The following is a 22,470-nucleotide window of genomic DNA, read 5'->3' as shown; positions in this document are numbered from 1 at the left end:
TGAGCTGGTCTGAGTCACTGAAAATAACCACGTGCATCCATATGGGTGGTCTGTACTTGCTGTCATTTACTTGGCTGTGCAGACCAACAATCTCAAGCTGTTATTTGAGCTTCTCTTTACAACTCAACAAGTATTTCAAGTCAGCAGATGTTACAGACTGAGTTAACTTAGTTTACAGACCTCTTTTTGATTGTCCTAATGTCTTTCCTCTAAACTTCCGATTTGTTTTTCATGAATCAGGTTAATGTTTTCATAAGGCTCTTGCTCTGTCCACGTAACATTCAATTTCCTTTTGACTAAGACTGTTTTTGTTGGTTTTAGCAGTCAGCTCCTGTAAAGCCTATGGAGATCAAGACCCAGTGCTCAGGGACCCGTATGGACCCCAAGATCTGCCCCGGAGATCCAGACTTTATTGCCTTTATCAACAACAATGACTTGTGGATAGCCAACATTAAGACAGGCGAGGAAAGGCGACTCACGTACTGCCATAAAGGTCTGAAGACTCAGTTTTTTTTATTTAAGCAGTATTTTTATTGAGTGAGCTTTACAAATTTCACACTATTAGTGTGTGTCTTGTTTTGGCACTTCATCTTCCCTGTTTTTTTTCTCATCCAATTTCACTTTGTAGCGCAGAGAGAAAACAACTTTGAGATCCCACATGTTCAGTTTTGTGTTTAGGCATATGAATATGGCATATGGATTTGAACCCATTTGCTAATTTATTCAATTTCTTCCAGGTTTAGATAATGTTAAGGAGGACCCCAAGTCTGCAGGTGTAGCAACTTTTGTCATCCAGGAAGAGTTTGACCGTTTCACTGGCTACTGGTGGAGCCCCACAGCAGTAGAAGGTCAGCAGTATGTCTTTTTCCAATAGTACCAGCTCAGCTCGGCTCGACTCAGTTTTTAGGGTTTTCCATTAGGTGGTAGTACCTGGTACCAGGTACTTTTTAGTACCCGCTTGGCCAGGATTCCAAGTGACCTGAGATCTGATCCAAAAAATGTGATGTCATCAGACTGTATGCGACCGATTGGCTAGTCAGTGGCGTCACTCGATGAGTCATGAGAGTGTCTCCTTCACAAAAATCAAAGCTGCCATTTTTTAAACCTGGCAATGAGAAAAAACATTGTGGTCCCCGAGCCTGACAAAAAGCCATACACTGAGCAGCGGGTGTACCATCACCTCGACGCCCTCTATTGTTATGGTGTTCGTGTTGCATACAAATAATGTCGCTGAACTTTCAGCTGCACTGCTATAACGACCCCACGTACATTAGGTGGCACTCAATTGTAATGGAAAACTTCCGAAACTGAGTTGAATCGAGCTGCGTCGAGTTGAGCCGAGTAGGTTCTCGGCTCAATGGCTCTTACTAACAAAAGCAATTCTTAAGGAACAATTCTTGCAGCCCATGTTATAGGTTCTGTTTCTTTGGATAAATTGCGTTAATTGTTTTTCTCCCGTCAGACCCTAATGGAGGTAAAACAGTGTACCTTCTGTATGAAGAGGTGGATGAAACAGAGGTAGAAATTATTCATGTTCCATCTCCGGCACTTGAGGAGCGGAAAGCAGACGCATACAGATATCCTCGCACAGGTCAGTGCAGGTTTGCACAATGTACGCACAAGAATTTAGAGCAGTGAAAACACACACACACATTTCTACAACTTGTATTTTTTTCTAATCTCTTATTTACAGGTAGCAAAAATCCCCAGTCTACACTTAAACTGGCAGAGATCAAGACAGATCATCAAGGAAGAGCAAGTGTCTCACTTCCTTTTCTTCACTTTTTTTCTACGTGCTTTAGCATCTTCATTCTTTAGCATGATCTTTATCTCACGTGTGCGTATGCATGTGTATGTGTATTTACAGATAGTGAGCACACACGACAAAGAACTGGTCGCCCCCTTTAACTCCTTGTTTCCTGGGACAGAATACATCGCCAGAGTAGGATGGACGAGTGATGGCAAATAGTGAGTGTTGCAAAATTCTGCCACTCTCAGAATAAACCAGCATAAGAAACTGTCTGATTTAGAACCTTTTAAAATTGTGGCATCAGTTTGGGACCTATGGACGTACACAATAGTCTCGTTAGTTTTTACAGAAGTTATACTGGAGGGAACTATTTTTCATTCACGATTGCTCATCTTTCCATACAAATCAGTGTTTTGATCGTTGTCTGCTCTCTGTTGTAGTGGTTGGGCAGTGCTGTTAGACCGCAGTCAGAGGAAACTGCAACTTGTTCTGCTGCCACCCACCCTCTTCATCCCAGTGACAGATGATCCAGCTCTAAGACAGGAGAGTCTGGAGGCTGTGCCCACTAACACACAGCCATACATAATCTATGAAGAAACCACTGACGTCTGGATAAATGTAAATGTTTTCTCACAGCTCTCTATGGCTACCTTTAAAATAAACTGATTAAGTACATTTATAAATTCTAATTATGACGCTTTCTTTTGTTCTGCAGGTTCACGATATATTCTATCCCTTTATTCAAACGACAGAAGATGAGTTTACTTTCATTTGGGTAAATGAGTCTAAAACAGGTTTCAGCCATCTGTATAAAATCACATCCCAGTTACAACCAGGCTGCTACCGTTGGATAGAGGAATACCAGCACCTAGAGGGTAAGAAACTAGGAGATGCGTCTGCATTGATTTGAAATGAAATAATCAGATTTTTTTAGGCTGATATTATTTTTGTCTTTAGACTCAGCTGTTAGCGTTTACATTATAGAATGTTGATTTTTACTTTTTTGTCCTCCAGGAGACTTTAAATGTGCAATCAAAGAAGAGGTTACATTGACCTGTGGGGAATGGGAAGTGTTGGCAAGACATGGTTCCAAGGTGAGTGCCAAATACAAAAGAAAAAAAATCACACCTATGAGAGATACAGGTGAACTCAGTAAGAAAATATTTGGGCAGTTCTCAATTTTAATCTCAAGTAATGATCATGAATTTGGAGTGTTGATTCTAAATCCTAATTTTAGGGTGTTTATAAAAAGACTGGTGCTGCAGTGTTGACACTGCTTAGTTGACAACAGATCCACATCAACTGACATTTGGTATTTCCCTGGAGATTTTCTGTCAGGCTTCTGCTGCAGTCAATTTCAATTTTTGCTTGTTTCAGGCCTTTTTTTGTTTTCAGTCTGGGTAAAACAGATGGACAAAAAAACATGTCTAAACATGTCGACATTGTGCATAGTATGGATGCAAACACCCTCAAATGCTACTGAAGCTGAAAGATGACAAGTTAACCTGATGCTGCCTTTAAAAAAATCACTAGAACAGTCAAATATACATGTTTGTTTGAACTGTACATTTTACTGTATTTTCTGTATTTTGTATTCTGGAGTTCAGCACCAATGCTGACTAGGTGTCAGCTTTTCTAAACTATTTTAATATATTACTTGAAACAAAGACGTTTCAGTGGCTTTATTTAGGTTTGTCATAGACTACTATATGGCATCTGAAAAGACCATTGCTGTATTTTTGCTGAGAGCTGCTGTTTTCATTCACCTTCAAATGCTCTCCAATGTTTCCTTTGCTAGATCTGGGTCAATGAGGCAACAAAGTTGGTGTATTTCCAGGGCACCAGAGACACTCCTCTGGAGCATCATCTTTACGTGGTCAGCTATGAGTCACCTGGAGATGTGGTCAGACTAACTAAGCCTGGCTTCTCTCATAGCTGCTCTGTTAGTCAGGTACTATCATTTATTTGTGCACGTACCTGTTTGCTTAACTCTGTGTGCAAATTTCAGTAATCCAGCTGTTTATCCACCTGTTTTTTTTTTTAACATGTTGCTCAACAGTTGAGTTGCTTTAACATATTTTACTGTTTTGAGTAGTTCTGGTGGGAACAAATACTTCAGGCTGGGCCAGAATTACATTTCAAATATATGAAAAATAAATAAATAAATATAAGTGTTGTTGTCTTACACCTGGGGAAACAAGACCAGTCCAGATTAAGTACAGCTAATAGAGGATATAGAGAAGGTTTAAGTAAATAGAGAAACTGCCTGCTTAAGAGCAGTGAGAAATAAAGCACTGGCTTGAGGGAAGCGTTTAAAGAGAGTGTTGACAGCTTACTTGATAGTGTCTCATGTCGGGCTTTGTTGTAGTTAGTGATACAACTTTGGATCCCGCTTGCCTTTTATTTCCTTCCTGTTCTTTATAAGACATCTCTTTTGCTTCTCTCTTCTTGCAGAACTTTGACTTTTTTGTCAGCCACTACAGCAACGTGAGTACTCCTCCCTGTGTTCACGTGTACAAGCTGACTGGCTCAGAAGGTGACCCGTTGCACATGGTTCCTGAGTTCTGGGCCAGCATGATGGAATCGCCAGGTAAACAGAGCCTGATGTAAAAAAGACCATGTAACATCGCTCGTACTAAAGACGGAGAGGCACTGCTTGTCAGCAGTGTGTACACTGAGATAGTATCCAAGAGCAACTGCATTCCTCTGTCTATAAGTGGTTAGTTCCAACAAAAAGTACCTGTTTGACGTTTTGTGGCTATGCATTACTAAAGGAAAAGTCAGCCAAGAGTCATTGTTTTAAAATCTCTCAAAGGATTTGATAAATTTGGTTTTCACATGGTAAATGTTTTGTTCCCTTTTTTTTTTTTAAAAAAACCTCTCTTGCAGTTAAAAAATTAGAAGTCTGGCATTAAACAAAACAAAAGCCTCTCTGTGTCAGTATAGTTTTGTGCAGAGGATACTCTGTCCAAGTGTGAGTGTTCATATCAGGAGAAGATCCTAAACATCATCACATTTCTTCTGTTTCTGGGAGCTTTGGAACTCCCGAAATTTAAGGCTTAAAGTTTATTAACCTCTTTAATTCAAACTACTTATCATGGACCAAACCATCACAATGGATTGAAAATTGCTCTATATACATTTTTTTTTTTTAGCACTACACCATTAGTTAATGTAGTTTTCAGTATATGGGTGTCAGCTTGAACAGTTTGTGCTTTGTTGGAAGAGTAGGAGTTGAAGCAGAAGTCTTGATTTAGACTTTTGCAGGGAATTTTTGCAGACGGTGTAAACTATCTAGTGGCCGACATCGTTGCTAGCATTTATGCTTGTGCAGGTGCATTATGTGTATTTACCTTGTGGCCGTATCTTGGTGTTTTATGTGTGGCGCCAGACGATAGACAGCATTTTATTTGTTTGTTTGTTGGTTTTGTTTTTTTCTTCCTTCACGTCCATTCCGATAAATTCTGCAATCTCCCACCTGAAATTTACTGACATTAGAGAGTCCTTACATTGATGTTAGAATTATGTTTCCTTGTATTTAGCCACTTAGAGAATAACAATCAATATACTAACTCAAAGTAGCCGAACATGCACAATGCACGAACAGGCCAATCACAGTCGATGCAATCTGTAGTTAAATTTCTAGAGAGGTGAACATCAGGTTATGTGGTGGAATTCAGGGGGTGGGTTGTGGTTGAGGTGTAGATTTCCCACTAAAACATAAATCCCTGTTAACAGCCACCCCGTTGCAGGAGCTCCTACAGAGTTGCTTGTCATGATTGTGCTTTTAACTGAAACAATGTTTTGAAGCTGTAAAAATCTGGCTGAGCAGAGAGATAAAATGGGAATGAAAAATAAACCTGCAGCAGAGTCCAGCTGTGGAATATAGTACAGGTTCAAGAGTATCAGTAACCTTAAACACTAAAACGTTTCTTTTTTTTTATTCCCAATCAATCATTTAGTTCTGTAAAATGTTTTAGAGTGCTGAGGTTTTTTTCTGCTGTAACATTTGTTGACAAAGGGTTCTCAGGCATGTTGTATGAAGCACTTTGAGTAGAAAAGCATTACATAAGAGAACCAGTCATTTCACAATTTACATTTTTTTTTTTTACATAAAACCTTGTTTGCGTATGCCTAACCTAGTGACTGCTTGTTGATGTCATCCAGGTTGTCCGGGAGATTACAATCCACCTGAGATTTTCGACTTTCCGGGGAAGTCAGGCTTCCAGCTTTATGGGATGGTATACAAGCCTCACAACCTGCAGTCTGGGCGGAAACACCCCACTGTTCTCTTTGTCTACGGAGGCCCACAGGTTTGTAGCTGCATCTTATCCATCTTACTTCTAACTGTGTAATCATACGGCTTTGTTACATAAGATCTAATCATTGCTGCCTTCCCTTTGTGGCTAATAAATGCTGCTCTGAAAGTCTACAGGGAGTGCAGAATTATTAGGCAAGTTGTATTTTTGAGGAATAATTTTATTATTGACCATGTTCTCAATGAACCCAAAAAACTCATTAATATCAAAGCTGAATGTTTTTGGAAGTAGTTTTTAGTTTGTTTTTAGTTTTAGCTATTTTAGGGGGATATCTGTGTGTGCAGGTGACTATTACTGTGCATAATTATTAGGCAACTTAACAAAAAACAAATATATACCCATTTCAATTATTTATTTTTACCAGTGAAACCAATATAACATCTCCACATTCACAAATATACATTTCTGACATTCAAAAACAAAACAAAAACAAATCAGCGACCAATATAGCCACCTTTCTTTGCAAGGACACTCAAAAGCCTGCCATCCATGGATTCTGTCAGTGTTTTGATCTGTTCACCATCAGCATTGCGTGCAGCAGCAACCACAGCCTCCCAGACACTGTTCAGAGAGGTGTACTGTTTTCCCTCCTTGTAAATCTCACATTTGATGATGGACCACAGGTTCTCAATGGGGTTCAGATCAGGTGAACAAGGTGGCCATGTCATTAGTTTTTCTTCTTTTATACCCTTTCTTGCCAGCCACGCTGTGGAGTACTTGGACGCGTGTGATGGAGCATTGTCCTGCATGAAAATCATGTTTTTCTTGAAGGATGCAGACTTCTTCCTGTACCACTGCTTGAAGAAGGTGTCTTCCAGAAACTGGCAGTAGGACTGGGAGTTGAGCTTGACTCCATCCTCAACCCGAAAAGGCCCCACAAGCTCATCTTTGATGATACCAGCCCAAACCAGTACTCCACCTCCACCTTGCTGGCGTCTGAGTCGGACTGGAGCTCTCTGCCCTTTACCAATCCAGCCACGAGCCCATCCATCTGGCCCATCAAGACTCACTCTCATTTCATCAGTCCATAAAACCTTAGAAAAATCAGTCTTGAGATATTTCTTGGCCCAGTCTTGACGTTTCAGCTTGTGTGTCTTGTTCAGTGGTGGTCGTCTTTCAGCCTTTCTTACCTTGGCCATGTCTCTGAGTATTGCACACCTTGTGCTTTTGGGCACTCCAGTGATGTTGCAGCTCTGAAATATGGCCAAACTGGTGGCAAGTGGCATCTTGGCAGCTGCACGCTTGACTTTTCTCAGTTCATGGGCAATTATTTTGTGCCTTGGTTTTTCCACACGCTTCTTGCGACCCTGTTGACTATTTTGAATGAAACGCTTGATTGTTCGATGATCACGCTTCAGAAGCTTTGCAAGTTTGAGACTGCTGCATCCCTCTGCAAGATATCTCACTATTTTTGACTTTTCTGAGCCTGTCGTCCTTCTTTTGACCCATTTTGCCAAAGGAAAGGACGTTGCCTAATAATTATGCACACCTGATATAGGGTGTTGATGTCATTAGACCACACCCCTTCTCATTACAGAGATGCACATCACCTAATATGCTTAATTGGTAGTAGGCTTTCGAGCCTATACAGCTTGGAGTAAGACAACATGCATGAAGAGGATGATGTGGACAAAATACTCATTTGCCTAATAATTCTGCACTCCCTGTATTACTGTGTAAACAAAATGTTTCTAAGAACGTGATTATGTCTTTGTATATGTAGGTGCAGTTGGTTAACAACTCTTTTAAGGGCATGAAATACCTCCGCCTGAACACGCTGGCTTCTCTCGGCTATGCTGTGGTTGTCATTGATGGGAGGGGTTCTTGTCAGAGGGGCCTTGAATTTGAAGGAGCACTGAAAAACAAAATGGTAAAGTTTGACACATACAAATAATAATCCAGTATCATTAAAGAAATAGATGTGATGCAAAAGCTCCAGCTGAAATAACTCTCTTTACCTCTCCAGGGTCAAGTAGAGATTGAAGACCAGGTGGAGGGGCTGCAGTATGTAGCAGAGAAGTTTAACTTTGTGGACCTGAGCCGTGTTGCCATCCATGGCTGGTCCTATGGAGGTTTCCTTTCTCTCATGGGCCTCATCCAGCGACCCAATGTCTTTAAGGTTGGACTGCCTGTTTACCCTCAAGCTGTCGTTTATTGTTAAAACCATATTAAACTTTTGCCTATAACCCAAAACATGCAGGCATTTGTTATTTAATGCAATATAAAATGGAGAAATCATTTCTTAATTCTCTGTTTCCTTATTGCTCATAACCTCATTTGTGATGCAGTTGCCAGTTGCATCCACATGGTGTCTGTCTTGGAGTGTGTTAGCCATTAGTCTTTATTAAGTAGAGATGTCTGCAGATACATCGCTATGCTAAAGATTTTTCTTGTGACATGCGTGCATATCAGATGTAAAACAATGACATCAGAATATACCATTAATAATTGTATTATAACACACACAGTAAGCCTAAACAATTACTCTCCTGCAAAGTGACTTCTTTCCAGATTAAGATGAATTCTTTTTCTTTTAATGTTATTTCTTTTCCATCCCTGACAGCTGGCTATTGCAGGTGCCCCAGTGACTGTGTGGATGGCCTATGACACAGGCTACACAGAGCGCTACATGGATGTGCCTGAGAACAACCAACAGGGCTACGAGGAGGGATCTGTGGCGCTGCATGTGGACAAGCTCCCTAGCGAGTCAGTACACACACACACACTCTTATTTAAGTTAACAAGAAATTATGAGGTATTTGAATTTTTAAAATCAAAATGCACATTCTCTGCAGTTTCTCATATTGTCTCTGCATTTTAATAACGATTGTAGGATCTTTAATGTTATATTTTGGTTAAATGTGCTTCACATTTGGTCAGTCCGATTCCTGTGCGCAACTGACAGTTCAAACACTTCTTAAAAAATCTGTCTCATTCTTATGAAACACCTTAAAATGTGACTCTTAAAACATTTAAACTCTTGAACTCGTGCTTGTGCATGCCACACCTTGCCTTTGTGTCCTTGGGCTACTTGGATCATTTTCATTAGATGAGGAACGTTGAGTTATTGATGTTTCAGTAGCAGGGTCTTCCTTTAAGTCAAAAGCTGTGGATTATTATTATTATTTTTTTGTATGTAAAATAAGTTCTGCAAACGTTAAGATTGCATCCTGACGGAACCTCACTTTTTAGGGTTCTAGTGATGACCTTAAAACGTGACTGAAAGAGAGAGTAAAAGATTTTTACAACTGCATTTGTGTAATCATTCTGTAAATCTCTTTGCGCCACTTAAAACATTTGTAATGTTGGGAACATGTTTTTACTGTTCTCGGAACACGTATTCATTGCAGTTTAACTAATCACATCGTAACTCTCTTCTTCAGGCCCAACCGTTTGCTTATTCTCCACGGCTTTCTGGATGAGAATGTACACTTTTTCCACACCAATTTTCTAGTGTCACAGATAATCCGGGCTGGAAAGCCCTACCAGCTTCAGGTTTGTTTCATATCTGAAGAGCATAATACATGTGTGTGTATGTTTATGTTGTTCCAGCATTATCACAATCATGTTGTCCAGGATCAATGTTGCAGTTGATCACTTATGTTGGTTTGTTAGTGATAGTGAATGATCGAACAACATCACTGGTCAGATGCAGGGCTGATCCTGGACCAACATTATTATTATGATAATATAGCCTATATGGTGATAATATAACATCACCAACACTTGGATATCAGATCGTGCTTCCAGAAACATAGAGGAAAGTGCACTTTTACTGCTAAGGGCCATCTTAGTTTTCACAGGATTTTGCTTGTATCACTTATTTATAGTTCAATAAATTAACTTCAGTTAACATAATACAGTAGTTGGATTATATATTAGGATTAGGATTGTTGTTTTGAATTTTGAACCTTTAGTGTCAGCGGGGAGCTATTTCCATAATGACAGTCTCTGTGTTCGATACAAATGCTGTGACACTTTGCATCGACGGCGTTCAGTGCGATCATGCAAAGCAGCTTCTTTTTCCTGCTGCGCTCACAGTGCTTTCATTTGGAAATACAAGTTAACTCTTGAACCACTTCTCTGTCACCAACCAATCAAAATCAAGAAGTGTTGAGCTTCACAGTGTCAACATCAACACGGGTAAAGGTTAAACGGAGCTTGCCTGTCCCTCATCGCCCAGTTATATATGGATAAGGGAGAGGGTTTGTGTAACCTAGCAACAGCAGGTGCATTCTAGGCTACAAAAACAACCTTTGTAAAGAAGGTCATGAGTGGCTTCGAAGGCAAAAAAGATAGTTTCTAGATTAGATATGATTGGTTACACACACAAAGAGCATGTGTATTAATTTATAAATGAATTTGCTGATGTTGGTTGATTGCTCTGTTTTTTTTTTTTTAAAGGTCTACCCCAACGAGCGGCACAGTATCCGCTGCCCTGAGTCTGGAGAGCACTACGAGATAATGCTGCTGCACTTTCTACAACAATACCTCTAAAATCAGACAACAGGGGACAAGTGAAGTCAAATTCCCCTCTTCCTTCTTTTACCCCTCCCAACTGTCCGCCCACCTGTATTCTCCATGACCTCCCCACCCCAGCCCATTTCTAACTGTTTACCCTGTCAGCAAGAAACACATCAGACACCCAGCAGCCACCAGCTCCTTTCCTCCCAACCAACTATTCGTCTCACTTCTGCATTACATTTCCTCCTCTCTGTCTTGTTCTGTTACTCAATTGCTCTCCCAGTCTTCTTCACGCCCCCTTCAGCCCCATGTACAGTCTGGAGAAAGGTTTACGTGCACAACATGTGGTGTCCCACCCAGAAAGCCGAACAAAGACTTGTGAAGAAATGTTTGCAGGCTGTGTCAGTCTGACTCATTGCTCACTCACATCTTCATTTCTACAGCCACGATGGTTTCTGCCAAACGTTATCAAATTGTTTTCCCGCCCCCCCAAACCTGTTTTGTTTACTCCAGTCAGAGGTAGAAGCGGTGGTTACAGTTCACAGATATGACATGGAATGTGTACACACATTTGCAGACTTAAACCTTTACAGTATACATGCATATGTAAAATACAGTTCATCTCATACATAAGCACAAACACTCACACCCACCCTCACAATAGCCATACATACTGTGGGTCTGTACCTCGGAGTTGGTGTAATAATCAAGAAAGGAAGAAAATCAAGGCTCTTCCTCTGTCTGTGTTTTTAGCGTTTGTTGTTTAAAATGAAATATTTTTATGGATTTTTATTTTTATTTTTTTTTCATGAGTGCTGATGGAAGGCACTCATTGATGTTTTTGCGCCGTCTTACCCCGTCATATTACATTGCTCGAGATGTCTGCTTGCCTTCTTAACACATAATTTATATTTGCCAAAGTACCTCTTGACTCTTGATCATGCTGGTATTTCCCTTTTTTACTGCAATAAAGACAACAAGAGGGTGAGCACTGGAGTCTTACAACAGCTTTGTACCACCGAAAACAATTTGTACATGATAATGAATAAATGTATGAATCAATCACAAGCTTTCTTCTGGTGCAGTCTTATTGTTTTTCTACCTGTGAAGGGTTATATGTCTTGTTGTACTTCATATTTTCTGGGATTAAAAGGTTTTTTAAAATTATTATTTTAAATGTCAAGTGTGGCTTAAAGCCTCAATTAGACCCCCCGGCTCCTGTATTCCTCTTCACATCAGACCTGCACCTGACTTAAAGAAATCCACCTCAGCTACAAGAAGAGGGCTTTGAAGCTCCCCAAACATGTGGCAGATGATGCTGTGGTAACCTTTAGATGTATTGAGTGATGCTTCATATTGATTTGGGAGCACTGCAGGGACTTAACTGGATTCCACTGCCCTTAAAATCACTTCAATAAACAAGCAGGCCTTTGGAGAAGAAGGAAATGGCAATATTTGATTCTTTACTTGTTATTGCAAGCCTCTAATCAGCCATGTCTTATTAGTGCAATTAGACATGTAGCCATGGTCAAAGTAGCCTGTTAAAGGTCAACCTGGACAATAGAGTAAGGAATAAATAGTGATTTAAGTGACTGTGGCGTGGTTGTTGATGTCAGGCAGGCTGGTCTGAGTGATTCAGATCTGATCTACTCGGATTTTCAAGCAAAATCTAGGGTTCATAGAGAATGGCCTGTTGTCCAAAACTGGACAACAGAAGATTGGAGCAATGTGGTCTGGTCTGATTATTCTGCAGCAAAATTCAGATGGTAGGGTCACAATTTGGCATAAATAGCATGAAAGCATGGATCCATCCGGCATTATATCAATGGTTCAGGCCAGTTGGCACACTTTTATGGCCCTTGGTACCAACTAAGCACCATGGACCTGAGTGTTGTTGAGTGTGGATCCATCTTCTGATGACTGCTTCTAGCAGGATAACACACCATGTCACAAAGCTCAAATCAAACTGGTTTCTTGAACATGACAATGAGTTCACTGTACTCAAATGGTCTGCAGAGTCACCAGATCTCAATCCAATAGAGCACCTTTGGGATGTGGTGGAAGGGGAGATTCCCATCACAGATTTGCAGCAGCTGTGTGATGCTTTCATATCAATATGGACCAAAATCTTTAAAGAACATTTCAAACATCTTGTTTAATCAGTGCCATGAAGAATGAAGGCAGATTCGAAGGTTAAAAGGGGGTCCAACTTGGTACTAGCACGGTGTACCTAATAAAGTGACAACTGAAAACTGGTTAGATTAGTTTAGCAAAAGGTCTTGATTAAGGTTAACCAAATCTGTCTACCAGCTCCATTAAAGCTAATGAATTATTCTGCTTCATCTGGTGTGTGCTTAATTTGTTTAAAACAAACAAACAGAAACACTGGACTGTTTCTTGGTAGGGAGTACAGCCAGACAGCTAATGCTTTGGATTGTACTGGCACTGTTCCTGAAAGAGTCAAAGAGAACAAAACAGCATGAGGTCAACACAAATAAACCAAAAGCGCCTTAAGTGAAAGCTTTATTTATTTATTGTTCAAATTAAAACTTAATTTATAGGCCCACCTTGACTTTGAAACCATGAAAATTTAGCAAATTCACATTCATTCATATAAAACTTTGCAAATCAAATAGGAATAACAATATTTAGACTATCCCAATGTCTGGCCTTAGAAGCCCCCCCCCCACAACCAAAAAAAATTAATAAATAAAAAATAGAGAGATAATTAAAGGTGTTAGACAAATGCAAATAGATTTGTGTTGCCACAGTTTCTTAGTATGCCCTAAAAGTACATTTCAAGAATAAATTGGTTTTAATTTTGATTTAGAAAGTTGCAGAAAGAACACTTTAAATGCATGGTAAATGAAAAAAAATGGTAAAACTTATTTACCAAGGTTTAAAAAAACAAAAACCTGTTCCCATGCCTTACAGTCGCCCGAGCAGACAGTCACCACAACAAGTCACCAAATGCTTTCCATTTGCAGGAAGTGCTGTCCCGTTCTTTTTACATCACCCAAGCTGTGACATCAGGGCGTCGACTTTCACTGGCAACACCGTAGCCCAGAAGAGAAAGGCGAGTTGAGATGAGGGTAAACTCCTTCAGATCAGCTGTCTCAGATGTTGATCTTGACCCGGCTGTCGGTTCTCGGAGGATCACTGTGGATGAAGCACATTAACAGTAAGCCTGACAAGGATGTAGAAGGTGGTGCTCTGGAAATTAAAGCTGACACCTTGGAGCTACTAAGGTTTGCTTCCAGGTATAAGCTGCTGATCGAGAGGTCTGCCACATGCGGCTGCGGTTTAGTGCAGATGTGTGTTTGCGAGGTTAGCAAACTCAGTGTTGTGTTACAAGTCTAAGAAAAATAAATATCAGTTTAATTACATGAGGTAGCCACAATGTGAAATCAGACTACATGCCTTGCATCATATCTTGGTTATGGATTTACTGCAAAATGCAAGAAGTTTTCTTTCCCACTGTCGCCCTTGGTCATCTGATTCTTGGGGTTTTGCATGTAAAGCATCTTGAGGTGACTGTTGAGGTTTGCGACTGTGTAAATAAAACTGAATTGCAACTGAATTTCAGAGATAAAGTGCAGACAGATATTGGTTTCAATCAGTTTTATTGGCTCTTTATGGCCCCAAATCTTTCTCTTAAAAAAAAAACAGAACATAAATTACAAACAGCAGATATAGATATATATATATATACATTTATCAGGTGATTTTTTTTTACAACATTTAAATAAGAAAAAAAAAACATCTACAGTAGCTCTCAAGTCTTAAGGACACAGATAATATCACTGGACAACAGTAACAGTTATAGTTCTGAAAACAGTCCACAGTCCTTCAAATACTACTTACAAAAACTCGTCTTAAAAGTAGTCAATATGACTTATTATCAACAACATCTCCACAGGAAAATCAGAACAACTCAGTTAAGAATAGTTTTCGACTGATTCAAATTTGCAGGCAGAACGTGCGGTATGTGGTACAAAAGGCTGGAACAGTGTTTCTGCATCTAGTTTACAGTGAAGTACAACTTTACACAATGCTTCTGTCGTCATGTTCACGTAGAAAATGACTGTTTTAATTAAGTCTCCATTTGGTCTGCACCATTGGGTTTAAAAGGCTTGCTTGATGCATGCTGCATGTTTTTTTTCTTTCCTTTTTATTAAAAATCTGACAGTCCTTGCTACATTCAAACGTATCAACAGGCCACATACACAGCTGACACCTCACATGTGATGAGGAGTCTGGACTTGTTGGAAAAGCTTCTTTGCTTACAGCTCACTGGACAGGCTGGGACACGCTGTGATGGGACGTCCTGTTGACTGGGAGCACCTGCTTCAAACCAGCAGAAAGAAACTGTGCAATGCTATGACATATTAATTTTTTTTTTTTTTTAATTTCATTGCACATTTTAGCTTTGTCTCTTCTGTGGCCATCAATGCTGGGAAGGAATCTGCTCATCTTCTCTGGAGAACAGTCCTGATTTTGAGGGCTGTAGCTCTCGGATTAAGTCCCTAAAGGGAGATAACCAAGGAAGTGGCAAGCTCTACCTCATCAACCAATAGTCCTGCTTCTTACAACCCTTCTTGTTTTTGCCTCGTCCGTTTTTTTATGACTTGCTCTCAATTGCAGCGGGAGCAATCATCATCATACTGGACTTCAAAGGGTAGTAACGGCCTCTCCAAGTCTTCCAGAAGATGCCTTGCTTTCTCTGGTGCCGCTGCTTGGGAGGAGGACTCTGGAAATATCTGCCATTCAAGTTGGAGCGCCCACAGTTACTGAACCACCAACCACCTAGAAAAAACAGGACGATATTAGGTTAGTTGATGCGTTTTTACTGGACTCTATGTGAGCCACATCACGAGTTAATATCTGAAGGATGTTCATCATTGTATCTTACCAGAGAGGTGCTTGGCACAGTTGGTATCACTTTTCTGGTCATTGTCCTGGTCATGGGTGGAAAAAGGCAGACCAGAGGCGGTGTCAGTGGCCAGGGAGCTCTCGAGGTCACTGAAAGTGCCACCCTTCTGAATCTGGAGGGAATATTTGGTTTCCTGTCCGCCCAGTTGGAAGGGAAGACGGACAGTTGCAAGGTCATCCACCCAGTCAGAGAGCTTGATGTTGAGGATGTAGCTGCCATCTTTGGCAATAGAGTAAATCTTCTGTAAACCTAGCCAGAACTCTCCTGGAGAGGAAGGAAAGAAGAGGAGTTTGAGCTCTGTTTGCATGTGGTCCATTTCAGGTTTAAGTGCTAAAATGTTTTTGGAGGGTATTTCTGTCCACTGATGCAACGCTACTAAAAGGCAGATAACCTGTCTGAACACTGTACCAATCAGCCAGTGAAATAAAATTCAAAAGCATTTACCATTCAGGCTGCCGAAGCCTTTCTCATAGGCATCCCACAGCTGGTCAAAGTCCACTGAACCATCTTGGCGCCTCTGAATCACTGTCCATCCGCCGTCTGGATAGAGAAACAGAGAAAGAACGATCAGAACATATTCCATCTGATGAAACAGCAGGTTCAAAATCTAAAGGAGTTTTGCTCCACGTACCAGCTGTCATCTCACAGAAGACTTCAAAGGGCTCTGAGTTTGCTGGCTGGATGGTGTACACCCCACTGGTGGTCTCTCCTCTCATGAACAGCTCGTGACAGTCCGATGCCGTCTCTGGAAAAAGAACAAAGAAGAAGGAAAAAAAGTTAAAACTTGGACTGTATCACGGATGCCTTTTTCCCTGGGTGTGCTTTAGACATGCTGCCTTTTTAGTCCAACCGCTGTGTTCAGATTTCGTCCCAGCTCCCTCAAATGTTTTTATTTTGGTTATCCTACCCAGCTTTCAGAAATAGGTCATTCACAGTTAGTGAATCTTTCAGTAATGGGCTGCTGCACACTTCGAGTAGAGTGTTTTCAAATAAGACTATATCTCCAGGGGAAAGAAAAATAAAAGCTTATCACTATGTCTGGAGATATGAGTGTGTTCCTGATAAAAACAAAAAACAAAAACTTTGACCTAGCTTCAGCAGGACTGTTGTAAACATGACCTTTCTCCCAGTTCCCAGGCAGCCTGCCCTCTTTAAGTGCTGGGCTGTGCAACCTATAGAGTTACATACTCCAATCCTTTACATTCCTCTACAACCTCCACCCCCCCTGGCCTCTCGCTCGTGCATCCGACCCCCTTCCTCCCCCTTGGCTTGTCACACCTTCCTCACGTGCACAGCAGCCGCTTGGTGACGAAGATGTGCATGGCTGCTGCATGCATGGGGAATGATCACAGCGTGGTGTAGGGATGAGGGGGGGCTGTTATTGTATGCAGAGCAGGGGTCTCCAGAGCTGGCACGTGCTTTAATAAGGGATGAGGCTAATTGCACCCCTGGCGTAATCCTTTTTTAGTAAGGATGACATCATGTAGTGCAGTTTAATATCCTGCCAAAGCCGCGTCACAATTTACTGTGCATATATATAGATTTAAATTTGGTTGTTCTAATTGTTTCAGTGAAAGCTCATCAGCTGATCACACAGTAGCAAAATCTGTTTGTGTGAGGTGACCTTTTCTTCTTTAGAGAAATGAACTCTTGGTTGTTGTGGTGACTGTCTGCTCAGGGGTCAAGGGTTCTCCTGAACTTTAGCACATTTCTAATTCATTATAATTGGAAATAAGGAGGAGATGGGGGGGTGGGAGGTTTGTGCACAGGGATGGGGGAGGAGAGGACGACCAAAGGGAAAGGAGGCTCAGGAGGAGGAATGCCTGTTTGATTGTTGTAGGGCAAAGGTTGCTCATTCTTCAGGGATGTAAAAATGTTTGTTTAACAGAAAAAGGTGGGACATCTTGGAAATGGGGAGGAGGTGAGTGTCTTCAAAACAACATACGATATCTGTACAAAGTTCAGAGATAAATTTAGATTGCCTTTCCCCTTTGATTTCCTTTATTATTTTATTATTTTATTTTAGTTAAGACCCAAGGTGAGAAATCTGAACAAGAGTCCAAGAAAACCTTGTTGCCCTTTCCCTCCTCCACAGCGCAGAAATGATCTGAGCGTAATCCTGGCATGCTGTCTGACCCTGACTGAATTCTCCCAGAGACCAGCAAACTTTCCCCCAGTTGAAACCTTTCCAGAATACCCCCCCCCCCCCCCTCTCTCCCCCATCCCTGAATCCTGCTGATGTCAGAGCTTTATGGTGTAATTGTGATTTCAATGACTGAACTCTAATGTTACCTCAGCCACATTCACCTTTCACCTAGTTCACACACATGGCTATTACAACCCGAGAATTCAGTTTGAATATATCCTTTTCCATTTGAATTCATTTATAATTACTGCAATTATTCCATATGTGCAGATTTCAGCGTTATTTAAAACTAAAAAGGAATAAAATGAGATCTATATGTAATCTGATAGAAAGCTCAGAGTTTCTTATTGCTTCCCCATTTGTTCAGCATCCAGCCCAGTCCAGTCTGGATGAAACCAGTCATTCATGCTGGTTCAGTCACAGCAGCTGCTTGGCGTGCCTGCAGTCTGAGAGCCTTTCACAATTACTGTAAACCACAGTATCAGAGGTGCTGACTAAACACCTTACTAATTTCCCGTTCAACTCCTGCAGCGATATTCCAGCAACTTCCTATTGCTATTGTGATTAAAATTCCTCAAATGTACGATAGACTCAGCTTACAATTAAACAAAACAAACAAACGAAAACCCCCAAATCTATACTTTATATTTTAAATATGTTGTACACGTGACTGTGTTAACCCTCTCAGGCTCAAATTAAGTTTTTTGTTGCTAATGCACAACCAAGTCCTGCTTCTGAGTAAAAGAAACTCATAAAATATGTATGTGGGGTAATCAGGTTGTTAGTTCTTAACTGTTGCAAATCTGCAACGCCTGCCTGGAGAGGGTTAATGCTATATCGTATTTAACGAGTAATACTAATATTTCAGTCGCTCTCAGGGATTGCACCTGTTGGCATTTTTGGCGTCACGCTGAGCTGAAAAGCTTGTCCCGAATTAATTAGTTTCCTTGATTTTAATTGATAGTGATTTAAGCTTCTTTGTGGCCTTACTAGACAGATGGTCTGTCACATTTGGCGTCAGATTTTGTAGAGTCGACTTAAGACAGTGTCAAGGGGGGATTTTGGACGCTTTTTGGCTTTACTTACCGGCCGGCGAGTCGCGCTGCTCCGCGACACCACCCTGCACGGAGCTCTCGGATTTGCTGCTCCGCTGGGAGGCTTTCTGTCTTGACTGCTGGATCTGAAAAAGGTTGCAAATCAGTGATGAGACAAAAAAATGACGACAAAATAATAATAATAATAATAATAATAACAACGATAAAGATGTTTACAGACATTTTTGTGCAAGCAGTGTGCGTAAATGTGGCGCCTGCTTACTTCACTCTGCAGGGTCCTGATGCGCACGTTCTGTTTGTCAAGCTTATCCTGCTGAAGTCTGATGCGCTCCATCAGATCATCAATTCGTCTGTTCTGGGCCTCCAGCATGAGCTGACAGAAAAATATGACACAGGTGCAACAATATTTATTATTTTATCATTTTTATTCGACGACGTGTTTGTGCGTAAAATAAATCCATCGCTCAAAGGAGGTCCTCCAGTTAACACCGCAAATAGGGTACCCGTAAGTTTCAAACTTGCTTGAAACTTGTTATTTTATCCTACAATGACAAGCCAATAGTGTGTAGGTGTGGTTATGTAACCCATTCGCCGCTCGGGTTTTTCCAGCTCACCATACAAAGCTCTCCGACTCACACACTGCTTTGTAAACGAAGCTTTGCTAAGAAAGCAAAACTTTCATGAGCCCCTTCAGTGTCTGTGCTGCAAAATGCAACAGCTGTGGAAAAACGGAAAATTGATGCTGGCAGAGCCTTTTTATCCGGCAGCTCTGTCTGCACGTACTGCACGTTTATCCACGCCTGTAGTAGTAATATTCCACTCCGGCTTACCACCACCCGCTGCTTACGCTCTGTTTAATTTTATTTAGGACCACTGAGTGTTCAGACCCCCCCCCCCCCCCCCCCCCACCCCACACACACACACAGACACACACACCTTGTAATCCTTGGATGCTGTAAATCCACTGACTTGATAACCAGTGCAAAATCCTTTTGTACTTTGAGGGGCCTACATGGAAGTATCTTAACTCTAAGAAAAATGGTTTGCACACAGTGGAAAAGCTTCATTTCAGATAATTTTCCTCCCAGACTAACTTTCATTCACCTTATCCAACATAGTTCTAATGATCATCATTAACCTACACACATAATTTTCTCCATTCTTACCTGGATGTTGTGAGCATCACTGCTGTTCTTGGCACCAGCATTCATGTCAGACACCCCTCCATCTCCCTGCAACATGCCGTCCACCTTCTCCTCCAGGCGGCTGAGTCTTTCACTCATTGTCCTTCTCTCCTGCTGCATCTCCTCTGCCTTATCCCTCAGCTCGGCTGTGACATTCAGCACCTGCCCCTCTCTGTCTTCCAGTCCCTGGGCCCGAGCTTTCAAAAGCTCCCCCTCTGCTTGCAGCCTCTGGCTTTCCTTCCCCAGTTCGCTCACAGTGTGATTGAAGACTTTCAGTTTGCTTGACAGGTCCCTCATCTGGATTTTAGTTTTGTCCACATGCTCCTTCAGCCCCTGGCCCAGTTGCAGGAGGCCGTGGGCAAGGACGTTAACATCATCCCATGCTGCATACTGGACACGCTTCTCCTTGGTAGCACCACCAGAGCTTGAGGCTCTTTTCCTCTCCACTGGGAAACTTGTGGCCACGAGCACCACCAGGCAGAGAGTCAGAGTTGCCAGTGTTGTCTTCATTTCTGCCGTTTTACTAAACTTCTGAAATACGTCTGTAAACTGTGCACAGAATTGTGCAGTGTCCTGCCTTCTCTTCTCGAATTGGATCTGATAGTTCAGGTTCCTGGATAAACAAGCTCAGTGCTGCTATTATATAGTTTCTCAGCCGTCAAGTCAAAGCTGTGAGCCGCCTGCTATTGGCCAGCTGAGGAGAAGGAGGCGTGCAGGCACTCTCAGGTTTCTGTCCCTCCTCCACCTCTCTGTTAACTCTTCGTGTCAGAGGCTGACGGCAGAAATGATAAAGTGGTGTTCATCTCTGTGCGCTGGGAGACAGGACAGTTGTATACCCTTCTATGATTTTTAATAGTAGTATAGTCTGATCATTATGATTGTAATATGATTATGAGTACATGAACAGTTGATAATGATACCAGAAGCCAGATAAAAGGTTATATTCTTTGATGAACAATGTGGTTCTGTGTTTGGCGAGTTCGTCCCGGTGAAATATGAAGCACAGAGCTTTACTGAGCTTCTTCTTTGTGTCATTAGTTCATGCTGACAGTGAAATAGCTGAACTTATTTTATTCATCATTTAAAATCAAGCCAGCATTCAATTTTCTGTGTTGTTCTGTACTCGCTTGTATTATTTAGTTCATGTGCCTCATGCTGTTTTTATTTTAGCAGATAGCAAGCTGTGAAAATGTCAGAGTCAAAATGTTACAGCTGTGATTCAAATTAAAAATACGAGAGAAGGTGCACCATGACCACAAACGTGGGAGAGAATCTATCCACCTGAATTATAAATTAATCTCCCTTCACAGTAAACTTTGAAATATTTAAAATTCATACCACTGAAATGAAACCCATTAATCTGAAACGAGCATCTTTAGCTGAATATTTTTATTCATTAATGGATTTATTGTTGAGCAACTTACATTTTTTATTAAATGTCAGAAAACAGTGAAACTGCACGTTTGTCCTCTGAAATCTTAAATTATCTTTTGTGTTAAACACTAAAAAAAACTCACAATAATCCAGTTTCCAAAAATATAAATAATCTTCAACTATTCATCTTGGAGACTTTGGGACAAAGAAATTTAAATTAAAAAATTGCTTTAAAAATACCAAGAATGGGTAAAGATAAAGTTAAATAGCTATTGAATTTCTCCTCTGACATCCTATTGGGAAAAAGTCAGTCCAGAGAAATGGCTATTTAGTCTTTATCTGGATTTTTCTTTATCATAACTCCTTGGATAATGCAAGGAACGCGTGTCATCGGAAGAGGAACATTCGTATTATTTGGCCTGAGGTTCTCCATAGTAAAGATCTGCTGCTGCTCAGAAGCCTTGAGGACTGTGAGAATTAGGGGAAAGTTCACACGGCACAGAGAATGCCAATATTACGGGTTCTAGGATTTTTCTTTTTTTAAACAACCTCTATTGGCAAGCCCTACGTGATCTGGGGGGAGACCACAAATGGCTGGTTAACCCTCTCCTGTCTGCAGACCAGACTAAGTAGGTGAAAGGTGACTCAGAGACTGCTGACAGTGCTGGGATGGGGAAACTCAGCACCCTCATTCATGGACTGGAATGCAACAAACATTCATTATTTCCCACCCAAAGCCTCAGCAGGGTAGGGGTTTCCACTGAAAGCCCTCAGTGCTCCGGTTAAAAATAGGCTTTTCTTGTTCAGTTTTATGCCCTTCATGTAATAGGAGCGCTGAGGTCAACCCACACACATTTACCTTTGTTTCTCAAACTGACGCACTGCAGGGATGATTCATATCCTCTCAGTTACAGTAGATCAGGATTATCACTGAACGTAAACATGTTCTGTACATTTACTGAATTTATCTTTTTTTTACGGTTTAATGAAAGGCCAAGTGATTGTAGAGCAGGCACAAGCAGGATTACTGCATAACAAAAAACAGACTCGATTCATCCAACAATTCCTGTAATGACCCCGATGACTGTCTGGTGGTTTACGTGTGTCATGATGGTACATGCTGATTACATACCAGCCTTTATGCAGTCCTTCAGGACAATACAGAACTTGGGAGGGATGTGAGCTACAGTAAGGGTGTAAACGAATGAAGGATTACTTTTTTTCCTGTAAAGATTGCTAAATATT

At 41.1% G+C, this 22,470-nt stretch overlaps 2 protein-coding genes across 3 annotated transcripts in view; one reads left to right on the top strand and one right to left on the bottom strand.

The window, feature by feature from the left end:
• The window catches only part of LOC146367414 (dipeptidyl peptidase 9-like), a 17,485-nt gene extending 5,884 nt beyond the window's left edge, over positions 1-11,601 (top strand). The window contains exons 6-21 of one of the 2 annotated variants that reach the window (XM_084911995.1): positions 325-493; positions 738-848; positions 1,463-1,591; positions 1,694-1,755; positions 1,868-1,968; positions 2,191-2,368; positions 2,466-2,625; positions 2,765-2,844; positions 3,549-3,701; positions 4,205-4,340; positions 5,918-6,063; positions 7,793-7,939; positions 8,036-8,188; positions 8,633-8,775; positions 9,453-9,564; positions 10,474-11,601. In XM_084911995.1, the coding sequence (XP_084768121.1) occupies positions 325-493; positions 738-848; positions 1,463-1,591; positions 1,694-1,755; positions 1,868-1,968; positions 2,191-2,368; positions 2,466-2,625; positions 2,765-2,844; positions 3,549-3,701; positions 4,205-4,340; positions 5,918-6,063; positions 7,793-7,939; positions 8,036-8,188; positions 8,633-8,775; positions 9,453-9,564; positions 10,474-10,566 (2,073 nt within the window). In that variant the 3' untranslated portion in view covers positions 10,567-11,601. Of the gene's footprint in view, positions 1-321; positions 494-737; positions 849-1,462; positions 1,592-1,693; positions 1,756-1,867; positions 1,969-2,190; positions 2,369-2,465; positions 2,626-2,764; positions 2,845-3,548; positions 3,702-4,204; positions 4,341-5,917; positions 6,064-7,792; positions 7,940-8,035; positions 8,189-8,632; positions 8,776-9,452; positions 9,565-10,473 lie in introns of both variants that reach the window. The other variant, XM_084911994.1, reaches the window with a different exon arrangement.
• A 2,538-nt stretch (positions 11,602-14,139) lies between these two features.
• Positions 14,140-20,483, bottom strand: angptl4 (angiopoietin-like 4). The gene is made up of 7 exons (XM_084913198.1): positions 19,834-20,483; positions 18,930-19,040; positions 18,699-18,792; positions 16,098-16,211; positions 15,911-16,006; positions 15,446-15,730; positions 14,140-15,339 (listed from the first exon to the last, which is right to left on the bottom strand). Exons 1-7 carry the CDS (start codon positions 20,359-20,361, stop codon positions 15,155-15,157), a joined length of 1,413 nt encoding a protein of 470 aa, XP_084769324.1. The 5' UTR covers positions 20,362-20,483; the 3' UTR covers positions 14,140-15,154.
• Positions 20,484-22,470: the final 1,987 nt, after the last annotated feature.

Source organism: Perissodus microlepis, chromosome 18, assembly GCF_051167445.1.
Source record: "Perissodus microlepis isolate ML-2025 ecotype Zambia chromosome 18, ASM5116744v1, whole genome shotgun sequence".
NCBI lineage: Eukaryota > Metazoa > Chordata > Actinopteri > Cichliformes > Cichlidae > Perissodus > Perissodus microlepis.
The sequence above is the reverse complement of the archived record's forward strand: the minus strand, read 5'-3'. Positions and strand labels throughout refer to the sequence as shown.